This window comes from Ambystoma mexicanum, chromosome 2p, assembly GCF_040938575.1.
Source record: "Ambystoma mexicanum isolate Mex_15411 chromosome 2p, UKY_AmexF1_1, whole genome shotgun sequence".
Taxonomy (NCBI): domain Eukaryota; kingdom Metazoa; phylum Chordata; class Amphibia; order Caudata; family Ambystomatidae; genus Ambystoma; species Ambystoma mexicanum.
In genome coordinates, this window is record NC_090923.1 from 475,425,274 (window position 1) to 475,437,534 (window position 12,261).

The 12,261-nt window shown below is 42.1% G+C and overlaps 1 protein-coding gene across 2 annotated transcripts in view; it reads right to left on the reverse strand.

The window, feature by feature from the left end:
* Positions 1 to 980: 980 nt before the first annotated feature.
* The window catches only part of LOC138566489 (three prime repair exonuclease 2-like), a 176,633-nt gene continuing 165,352 nt past the window's right edge, over positions 981 to 12,261 (reverse strand). For both annotated transcript variants that reach the window (XM_069643857.1, XM_069643855.1), the window contains one exon: positions 981 to 8,226. In XM_069643857.1, coding sequence (XP_069499958.1) covers positions 7,145 to 8,206 — 1,062 coding nt within the window. In that variant the 5' untranslated portion in view covers positions 8,207 to 8,226 and the 3' untranslated portion in view covers positions 981 to 7,144. The remainder of the gene's footprint in view (positions 8,227 to 12,261) is intronic.

Here is a 12,261-nt window from a genome sequence, read left to right on the forward strand (position 1 = left end):
CCAATACTCCATCTCCCGTACACTGAATGTAAAATGTTCCGGGTGTTATTACTGTAGCAGCCCCACAACTGTAGTATGTGTCTCCAACCAAAGAATATATCAGGGGGCATAGATGGACCATATTGAATGTTTCTCTAGGAACAGACATGTTTTCTCTATCCTGACCAGAGTTGCAGATAAGCTCCCATTTCCCCAATTATTCCAAGGGTGCTGCTATTCATCTAGCCCAACAGAGAGCTTTAGTCATCATATGGAGGAGAGATGCAGAAGGGCATTTGTGGGATGTAGCTACTTCAACTGTTGCAGAGTCAAAGGTCTATAAAGGACAATTGGATGATGAAAAATTATTAGGATAATTAGAAAAGGCAACATACTTTATTATTGGTGCACAGGTGACTAATGCTGAATCAGGTTATGGAAAATTGCACATTATTACAAATAAGGCACTTGTTAACAAACATAGTTCCTAATATCACACCAGCAGATAGAGTGGGACAAAGTATGTGCTTTTTGAATTACCAGCTAGTCAGTCAATCCATGATGACAATGAGCACCACACCTGGCAAAGGCTCTCACAAATGAATCTGGAATACTGCATGATTTATAGTGACGTTGTATGCCTGGCTGGTACCTTGCCATTTGAAATGGTTAGCCCTGGGATTGGGCCATTCACTGTGATGTCTGGGAAATAAAGACTTCTGATGTACCAGGTAGGTTGGTCATACGTGCCTCAGGGATATCTCCCGACTTCTGGTTGGGAGAAGGAAACAAGTGGTATTTCTGGTCAATGGAACCCCAACAGCTGCAATGTATGCATAATCTTAGCTTAGTCCAGGTCAGACAAATACCAGGTGTAGTAAAGTATACTGAGAATAAGTAGGCAAAGGCATTTCCCTAGATGGAAAGAAGTTACTTGGTACCGAAGACAGCTGTATATGGGTACCATTACATGCAAGATCCTCTTTAAAATAAACACCAGATTTAAACATGACTCTGTTTAATGGACAGCGGAAAGAAACAGACCAGTAAGTACAAGTTGTAATAGCCCATTTAACTGGACCACCCTAGTACAAATGCAAAAATAAATAAACCACAGACAGATCAGAGGTCAGATTTTAAGCAGCAAATACATGTGCTACAAATAACATGTAACATTGAGAAACATGCCTTTCAGGCAGCATACAGAACCACCATCCTATGTACCCTGAGTGATATCCTAAATTGGCTTTAACAATCCCTGAGGGCCATTCTGTTCATAATACTAATTGTTCTTGCTGTGCTATATTGTTGTTGCTATAAGTGCTGCCACAAAGTCATTCTTATCCATATGCAGCATTACAGCATTGAAACGAAGACGTTGTATGGTAATAAAGAGATCTTGCCAAGCATTGAAGATGACATTCAATGCATCACGTGTTTAGAAATTGTCTAAAATGCCATTAACATACTAGGCCTATGCAAGGACAATACAATAAAGGGGATCCACATTGACCTGGTTAGGGATAGAAAAACGAACTCTAAAATATACTGAAAATAAAACAGAACATATTTTGATGGATAGTTGTGCATTAACCACAAAAGGGGGGAGTGTAGTGGCAGAATGTACATATAAACCATACAGTGTTAGAAGGGCAACCATTTCTATTGGCAGAGGGAAGCGGGGTGGGCCACATGATATTCTAATTGGGAAGCGGGGAGGACCACAAGGCATTTGCGAGATGTGAGTTAAGAGGGACACATAGTACGTGGCTAGATGGAGAGGGGATGTGTAAGATAGAGATATTAAATGTGACCACACAAAGCAAAGATGTGCAAGCGGAAGAAGGTACTATGTTGATAAAATGTTACTTGTACAAGGTCATGGGAACCACCAACTATCTTAAGTAATTAACTACTCTTTGTTCATTAGTGTAGTGTAATGAAAAAACTAGAAAAATGGGACTGCTATATTTGCTCAGAGTTTCAGTTTTTCTAACAGAGATACATTGTCAGATTGTTTCCTTGCATTGCAATGAAAATAAACTGTTGCAAAACCAAAATTACAAAGTTTTTATTTAAAATGTTTACAGTTTATATCTCAAACCTTACATTTGTTAGATCATCTAATCAAATACTATACAGAATAGAGTGGAGTTTTTGTTTTGCTTTGAGAGTGATTTGCTGTTCTAATGGAACCATATGGATTCTTGGGTATGACTCCAACCTCGCCACCCTGAAAGGCAAGTGTATGGTGGCTGAGGAAGTGGAGGGCATTGGGCCCTCTGACAAACTGGCCTGCCGCCTGCTCCAATGGCAATACAGATTCTCTGCCCTGTCCAAGAAGGGAGCCCACATCCAAGCCTGCGTCTCTGCGGCTTCTAACAACATAGCCAAACTCTTTAAAATCTGCAAGGAGCTGGCCAATCCTTCTGCAGTCTCCACCTCTCCGGAAACCAACCCAGGCCCTCTGTATGACTCTGGCTTCTCACTTCACCGCTAATACTCAAGGCTGTCTGGGGCCTGGGACCTCTTTACATTCAGCTTTCCCTCCCTAAATACCTCCCGACCAGAGTCCTTCAGTCTTCTGGCTTCAATTCTCTGCTGATCAAACGCTTCTCCAAGCAGAGAATGGGAGGTAGGTCCCTTTCCTCGGCTGGCTCCTCCCTCTGGAACAGCCTCCTAAGACTTGAGCTGGATCCTCTTACTTCCGGAAACTTCAAGACTTTCCTTTTCTCCTCTTCCTTCCCTCTCCCTCTCCCTTGTTAACTCTCCTTCTGCCTCTGCGACCTGGAGTCTCACAGGGACCAGAACACCACCTACCAGTCCCCCAAGCATCCTTTGCCAGCACTTGCCCTCAGACTCTCTTCCAAGGACCAGCCCCCCCTCTTCCCCTGGAACTTTCTGCCTTGCACCGCCCATCACTTGCCTGCCCCCATCGTTAGGGGAACACTTCTTCAGCACTTCACCCTCTACCACGTACCTCCATGCACTTACCACCTTGTCATGCACTTGCACGGTAGGATTGTCACAAGGCCAATATAACCATTTTTTGTTGCTCTACTTTTGTGAGTCCCCTGTCCCCCCAGCCCCCACCGACCTCTTGTTTTGTTGTGCTTGGAAACACTTGTGTATAGGGGCCATACCTTCAGCTATCCCTCTGCAAAGACCGCCCCTCTCAAGCTCTTTGCTCCTCTACCTCTAACTCCCTCACGGTCAGTTGTTTTTCAAAGCAACGAGCTGGGGTTAGATCTCTGTCTTCGGCTGGGGCCTCCCTCTGGAACAGCCTCCCTGCCACTCTAAAACTTGAGGAGAACCATCTCCGGTTCCGGTAGAACCTCAAAACCTTCCTCTATTCTTCGATCCTTCGCACCCCTCACCTCTGCTGATCTGTTCTCTCTTGGCACCGTGCACCTGGCCACCCTTTCTCCTCTGGGCCCAGGTACCTGCTCACCAAGCCACCCTCCCGCACTGCCTCCGGGCCACCCCTTGCAATGGTCTGTATCTGTACTCATACAGGCCTCCCCTTTTTCTTCCTGCACTTATCAGACCTATCCTGTCTGCTGCCTTAAACCTAGCACTTGCAAATTGCTGAATGCACTACCACTGTTTGTTGCCTTTATTATTTATTTATTGTTATTTATCTGTTTCTCCTCTGCTTCACACTTTCCACTTCTCCCCCCTTCCATGCACTTTTCCCCTCCCATTCATCCAAATTTAGAAGTAATATTTGGTATGCTGAGCTGCCAATGTCTGAGACGCATGATCAAATTTCCTTTTCCCAACAATCGATTTTGCTGTTATATGAAAATACATCTTTAGGGGGTGAAGCACAGATTTACTGGGAACTCTCAGGTGACTTGCAATACCTTGTTACCTATGGTGGGCTATTATATTCCTTATAATGCATAGTCACATTGTCAACGGCCTCAATACCTGTACTCCTAAACTGATTAAGGATATCTTCCAATTGTTCATATGTAAAATAAATGTAGGTGGGCAAAGACAAAAAACACCAAAATGTAGTTTCTAATGTTCTACAAACAATTCTAATCAGAATAATAAAACACATTTAAAAACGTGTGTGTGTTTTAAAATAAGTGGTAACATGCAGATAGTTGACAGCGCTGCATTATTCTTGTCCAGCAGTTGATTAAAGAAACATGCTACCATAAATGCCTCCTTACCAGAAGGAAGGAATCTTAAGAGCAGGGCTAGCCTTCCATTAAATTCTTCAGGAGCAGCTGCAATCCTGCATTGCTGCTATGTCACAAGGCAGTAATATTGAGACATAGTAACCCAACCGTAATATGTCATTACAGTTGGATAATGATGTCACTACTATACTAATAGGATCATTACATTGTTTATACAGATATTGCAGGTTTCTATGTATAATGTGCAAAATAATGTACCGCTCCGGTACACTGTAAGGATATGTATGATAAGTCAGCGAAGCGTTCTGTTCCATAACGCATAAGGTTCCAGTCAGTATGCCATCTACAGGCACAGAACTCCAAGGTGAATTTTAAAAATCCTTGTAATGTACTCGAAAGGAGAAAGTTAGTTTCAATATAATGCCAAAATGGGGAGGATATAAGAATGTTTTAAAAATTGATAATGTTAATTTGCTTTAGCCGTTTTGTCTTTCAATAAATAGCTGATTCTGGCAGTAAAGGCCTGGCGCCCAAATTACAGGTGTGCTGACAGCGATCTATTTGTTTGAATGAATGGAATGAACGCCTGTAGCGTTCCGTTCATTCAAACAACTTCTCACCTAAGATGGCCACCATGGAAGTGGAAGGCAGGTTGCATGCCGAGTACCTCTGGGGTGGGAGGAAAAACAGTGGTGACCGGAGGGAAAGGGAAGAAGGTGGGGTGGGGGCTTGTATCCTCCAGCATGCTCGGAACGAGGGCAGATTGCAGTGCCCGCCCTGAGTTCTAATATACGTTATTATACAGCTGCAACTTCTAAACATTTATAAAAAAGAAATTGCAAATTATAAATTAAAATGAGGGTTAGTGTAGCTCATCTATTACAAATACTTAGAATGGAGGAGTAGTTTAGAGGGTATCCCTACAAAATATTCCCACAAAAAATATTGCCATACATATGGCTGTTTGTCTCGCCATAGGCAATATTTTTGTGGAGAATATTTTGTGGCAGAGGGCGTTACGGGGGTGTCCCCCGCACATTTTAAAATAATGCAGGGGTTGCAGGGTCCATGGGTCAATATCGCACATAAATATGGCGATATTTTTGTATCGCAATATTTTTGCGGGGATATTAACACATGGAACTGAGGGTAGCAGCATAAAGCATGTCTTTTTTTAAAGATAGTCGCGAAAAATGATAAATCGAGAATTCTTCATTTTGTTTGACAACACCCGTGTGCTTTCTCAGGACATGCATAATGTTATCTGCATTAGTATCTCAATTTCTATCAGGTTCAGGAGCTGAAAGAGAAAACATTTTGTTTCAGAGGCATCAGATAGGTGCCTGCTGAGTCGCGCAGAAGCATAGCTATGCTGGTACAGATGTGCCATTTCACAGGGAGCGGAACGCACTGAATGCTGGAGCGGGGTGTTATGCACATTTACAAAGCAGAGACACACTCGGAGGTGGGAATCTTTTTTGGGTGAATGCCCATGTTTTTCTTGTTGAGGCTGCATCTCTCCAATGCCAAGTCAGACATCCTAGGTGTAATGTAATGATGTCACTACTCATCACCTATGCAAAAGGAGAGTTGGCGTCACTACCATCGTCACTACGATTATTTCGTATTGCAAATTAAATTTGGTATTATGAAGGGAGCAGTATTAACTCATAATTACCACGTGGCAATCACTGGAAAAAGTACTGAAATAGACAATGCTGGCCTTTCTCCATTGTGAAGTATTCCCAGCATGGTGTGGGAACTGGAGTTTCCATGCATGGAATCCAAAATTTGGGACATATGAAAAAGCAGGTGTAGTCCACAGGAATACAAGGTGCAATGACGGCCACCGTGTATGTCAGTGTGGTGCCTTTGCGGGCCTCTGTCGTGTACACGCATGCATGACAGTGAACTCTCCAGATTGACCAGGAATCATGATAACCTGGGTGAGTGAGCGTGATACCCCCACCTGCATGATGGAATGGAGTCATCTGTAGAGTCCAATCGATCAAGTTAGATCATGTATTTGCACTTCAGAACACAATCACTGTGGGGTTTCCAAGTTGTGAGCCATATCTATTTTTGCACACAGCCAGGGATGGGCTGGGATCCAAAAGGGCCCTGGAAATATTTTTCAAAGTGGCCCCGGAAATATTTTTCAAAGTGGCCCCATAGTGCACAGTGCAAGTGAATGTAGAGAGCAATCTGACTTCCTCCCAAGTAGCGTTTGAGGGTCCCCACCCAAAACAATGTCTATAGATGGGCCCAACAAGTACATTTCTTCTATATTTAGATTAATAGTTAAATATAAACTGACATTATCCATATCTTAACAATGAGAAATAACATAAGGGAAACTTTAACAAATTCTTTGCTTCAAAGAGATGTGGTGGCTGGAAGGAAAGAGGAGCATAAAACCAGGTCACCCTCAATAAAGAGGCCCTTAATTGTACAGGACTACCAGGAGTTCCTTGTAGGCCAGTCCACCGCAGCATACAGCAGCAGTCTCATTAAAGCAGAAAGGTCAAAAGAGTAACCAGTTTACTATGCCAGATGGTTTAAAGCTAAATTTTTTTGTGGATCTGGGTTGTTAGTTCATGCTCGTTTTGTTTACAGGTGAACTGCCCTCAGTGTTACTGCTCAGCTCCCGTTTTGACCATTCATTGTTTTTTTATTGTCCCCCGCCACCAATGGTCAGGGAGCGGGGGGACACCCCCTTATAACTGCAAACCCCCAAATACCAAGCATGGGGAGCGGGCAACACCCCCGCTCCTCATGTTCAGTATTTTTGGATTCGAACATAACAGTAACACCCAATTCGATGAAAACAGCCATATGGGCAGTTTTTTTTCGATCAAATTGGGTTTTACCGAAAAATTGTCATTTTTGCTTCCTCTTTGCCAACAGTATTCTGAGCCCATGGCCGTATCCATCTCCTATCTGGACAAACCGAATAATATGAAACATAAGAGAAAAAAAGATAACCAATCATTTAAAACGCCCCCTCCATTTCAATATGACCTTCCATTTTGAATAATGCTACAGAAGAAAACAAATAACAAAACTAAAATTAAACAATATTTTTCCTTAAAAGTACTGTTAACATTTTCCGGATGGTCTTCCACATTCAGGCACTCAGTTGAAGAAAAACCCCAGTCTGTGCAATCTTCGTTTCCCTCTCGTTTATGTAGACGTTTCCTGTAATTTCTTCTCTCTGGCCCACAACACTCTAATTCATCAGAACAGAAGGTGCTGTCACTAGCTTGAGGTGCAGTGCGAGCCGGAACTGATGAGTTGCTCCAGGAACTTTCAAGCAAGAGGACATTTCCTGCTTCTTCTTGGCATGAATCTTTGTACATGGGTTTAATATCAGCAAACTGCTTGGCATTCAATTCCATCCATTCGATCAGATCTTTGGCTCTCCACTGGAAAACACCAATCAAAGCAACTGTATCTCCCTCTGCTGTGTGACAGTCAACTGGGTACTCTCTAAAAAATGTGAAGTACAACTCGCTCAGGCTGTAATTCCCCTTCTTGTTGGAGGGCTTATATTGGCAAGCAAACTGGCGAAAGTGGCTATCTGCACTGTCTAGACTTCTTATGGCCGTTAGACTATCGGCACAATAAACCTTGTCCAGTATAGAGCATCCACAGGCAGACAGCTCCGCTTTCAACAAAGGGAAGTCATATCTGTAGCCGTTGTGTGAAACGAAACACACCGGTGCACACTGGCGGTTTAGGAAGGCTTTGATCCCCTCCACGACATACATGTTGAATGTTTGCTTCCCGTTGGTCTTCAGAACCTCGTTATCAAGCCCAGTGAGGGTGGTTGCTGTTTGTGAGATAGGCTTTCCTGGATCGATACAAAGGCAGAGCTTATCGACAACACGGGGGAACCTCGGCACTGGTTTAAAGGAGTTGGTGAATGCAGTGTTCTCCAGGGAATGCCTGTTCACTGCTAGCAGGCTGATTTCTGTAATTTTAGGCCGTGCTGGTGGCAAACCCGTAGCTTCCAAGTCCATGAAAACAAAGGTTTCAAATGGTGTCCGTTTGACATTCCACTTTGAATACATGTTGTCTCTGCAAGGATTGCCTAAGGAAAAATAAAATACGTTTTAAAGTGTTGTGCTACTTCAGTGGTCTACATACATCAGAGGCATTGTTGATAACATCTGAGAACATTTCAAGGATCCAATGCTTCGTTAAGCCTGCATTTTCCAACATGGCAATTGTCATGGCGCTTGCTGCTCAGTCAAGTGTAAAACTACATACTAAGGACTTTATCCCAAGCTATTAGATATACAAAAAATAACATGGATGAAATTAAATCATTAAATCAATTTTTCACAGCAAAAATTCATACGGGAGACCCAAGTGCATTTAGGACAGGGGTATGCAACCTATTGCAAGAAACATCTGTAGCAGCATCCAAGCACTGCACCTAAGATTCCGCAAAGGATACTGACCCATGAAGTCACCCAGTACAGATCCTCACAGAAAGACTTGGTACCGAGTCTTATTTGAAAGCACATCAGTTCTATATTGTTTCATCTAAGTAAATTACCTTGTGATCATTTACTTCCCTGACATTACATTGTGACATTTTTCAATGTATTCTTCATTGTTGGGGTCCCCACCTCCTCTTACCTTCGCCCATACTCACCCCTGCCCCATATATATCCCAGGGGACAGCCATGGGCTCATGCATGGCACCCACCTATGCAAACTTGTACATGGGATGGTGGGAAATTAATGTAGTCTGGAGAGAGGAGTTGGAATGATCTGTTTATAACATGGGATGATACTGAGCAATTACTGTTACAATACATTACAGTTCTTAACAACAATATGCTCAAACTGGAATTAACCAGTACCATCAGTAAACAAGAATTATTCTTTCTATATATTCAATTTCGAGTGGAAAACAACATCCTCATATCAAGCCTTTATAGAAAGAAAACCAGCTCCAACTCCATACTGCACACTAATAGCCACCATCAACTCCCCTCAAAAAATCAATACCATATGGAGAGTTTTTATGAGCAAAACATATTTGTAGCTCAGAAAATGATTTCCAGAATGAAGCTAAACTGATTGGTAGAAGATTTACTAATAGGGGCTATGCCAAAAATACAGTAGCAGAATGCTATGACAAGGCAGAAAAAGGGAACAGAATGGGCCTGTTTAACCCAGTTAAAAAACCTAAAGATGCGGTAATCAGGTTCATTACAGGATTTAACCAACATGCAAGACAGATCAAGTACATAATGCAAAAACATTGGAAAGTACTAACTACTGATAATGACCTCAGTAAAGTGTTGAGTGAAAGATCTAGTGTCACGTTTCGTAGAGCACCTACCTTAAAAAATATTTTGGCTCCCAGCACAGTTAGAACTGAAATAAATGCACCAAGCTGGTTTCAAGATAAGAGCCCAAACATAGGCTTTACCAAGTGTGGCAATTGCAAAATGTGTGATTATGTCTCTAAGATACCTTTTGTAAGCTGCAAAGGCTTAACCTGGAAATACATAGGATTACATGCATTACGAAATATGTGGTATATGCAGTCACATGTAGTTGTGGGTCTGCATTATATTGGATCCACAATAAGACCCTTAAAACTTTGTATTTTACAACACTACAGGGCGATCAAGAACAAAGATCAAACATATTCATTGCCCATGCATTTTGAAGAAAAACACAAGAACAATGTCAAAGAGATGTATTTTGTTGGGTTGGCACATGTTCCACCCCATCAAAGGCTAGGCAATAGAGAACTCAGGGTGCGTCAGCTAGAAGCTAAATTAATATGCAGACTAGACTCATTAAAACCTGATGGACTCAACATTGATTCTGAAATGCACGTTTTCCTACATGAATAAGATGTAGTCAGTAATTGTCAAAGATCTGAATTTTAGGAAAGTGAGAACAAATCATCTTGACCGAAATATATTAGACATTTTTAGATGTCTTTCAATACAACATATGTATAGTTTAACTATTCGGTTTTAACTCTGTTCACTTTCAAAAACATGAATTGTGTGTATTTGTACATATGCTCGCTGTGGTGGTAGAAGGTGAAGAATAATTACTGCATCCTAGAATCTCAATTATTATAGCTGGGACTGTGGGTTGCAGCACAAAACTTGTCTGCAATGGTTGAGTATGTGATTCCCTGAATTGGTTTTAGCTCATCATCTGATCAAATAAGCATACATAACATTATATTAGGCACTATCACTTTAAATCAAGTAAGTTTGCACTTTTCAATACATAGGATTTAATATCTATAGAGCACTGTCACTTTTCAGAATATATGTATGGTTATAGGAAATGTTTAAATATTATCAAACAGGCACTAGCACTTTAAGGATGTGGATCAGATGAACTAGAAAGTACATAACTGCACTGGCAGTGTGAAAAACAATAGAGATGTGCATTGGAGTTTATTATGACAATTCAGGAGAAACTGCTGCATTTCTTTAGTTGCTTGTAGAACTCGCGTTATTTGGGAGGGACCTGGCACATGGATCGGAATTTCAATTCGATTCCATGTAGCCCAGTATCAATTATATTTTGCACATTAGTGCAATAAAATAAAATAAAATGTTGTTTGACATTAAGGCAGAGGTGTGGATCGAACGACCTTAACTGGTCCATTTTACCATTTAATCTTATGAATATATTATATTTACAATTACTACTCTAGTGTATTTACATACTCTCCCTGCAGGCATTATGGCGGAATTTACTCCGTAAAGATGGCGTAAGTCAAAGTTCGTCGGATCATAGAGTTTAGGCAGTGTGGATTGAGTAGCTGATAGCTGGTCATATGACCCATATGGAGTGAATGGGCGGAAGCGGTCACGCGCTTGCACCGACTTCCTTTAAAACAAACACGAGACACCAGCAATATGGACAAGAACAAGCCTGACGAAATTCATTAGCAGGGCGGAACGCGTGGCAATCACCACCCAGTGGGGTGAGTTTTATGTTTGATCTGGTCTGCATGAAGATATATATCTATATATGGGATACATTACTCATCGTAATCGTATTTCTGATGCTTGTATCTGCTTAGATTCACATGCTGTGCATAGGCCGACATCTAGTGGAAGCTGCAGAGTATTACAGTTTGTTTTTCGAAACTCGAAAATTGGGCGTCGACACAGGGCGTGCCAGTAATACTATCCCTAGTTTGAAGTCCACTGTACCCATGATCCCTCACGCGTCTAGGAACCTCAGATTGTATTTTTCCTGACATGAGGTAGCATGAGGAGTAGTGCGAGTACAGATGATCCAAGCAGATAGAAGATAGATAAGATAAGACTACAAGCATCCATGCGCCTTCTCTCAGAGGGGAGGAAGGGTGGGTCGCATGTGAATCTAAGCAGATACAAGCATCAGAAATATGATTACGGTGAGTAATGTATCCCTTCTGAGGCTTGTGGAATCTGCTTAGATCACATGCTGTGTATAGATTAGCGAGCAGTGTTAGAAGGAGGTGGGATTTGAGAAGGGTCATGAGCAAATACATGTCTAAGAACCGCTTGTCCCACTTGAGTATCTGTCTTGGAATGGGTGTCAATGCAGTAGTGCTGAGTAACAGTGTGATTAGAGTTCCAAGTAGCTGCTTTGCAAATGGTGTCAAGGGGAACATTTGCAATGAAAGCCAGAGTGGCCCCAATGCCTCTTGTCGAGTGGGCTCTGGGCATAAAAGGCAAAGTTTTGTCAGAAAGAGTAACACAACTGGATACAGTTGACAATCCACTTGGGGATGGCACCCTTAGAGACGCGATCTCCCTCTTTGCCTGTGGCTACGGAGACAAACAGTTGATCTGTCTTTCTAAGCGGTCTGGTCTTGTTTATGTAGTAAAGGACCGCCATACGCACATCTAGGGTGTGTAGTTTAACCTCAGCCGAGCTTTGTGGGTTTTGGAAGAAAGCCGGAAGCTCGATGGACTGGTTTACATGGAATTTTGAAATAAACTTAGGTGAGAACCTAGGGTGTGTCCGTAAAACCAGCTTATCCTTATGAATAGTAAAGAAAAGATCCTGCACTGACAGAGCCTGAATTTCACTGAGCCTTCTTATGGATGTAATGGCTACTAAGAAGGCAGTCTTATAG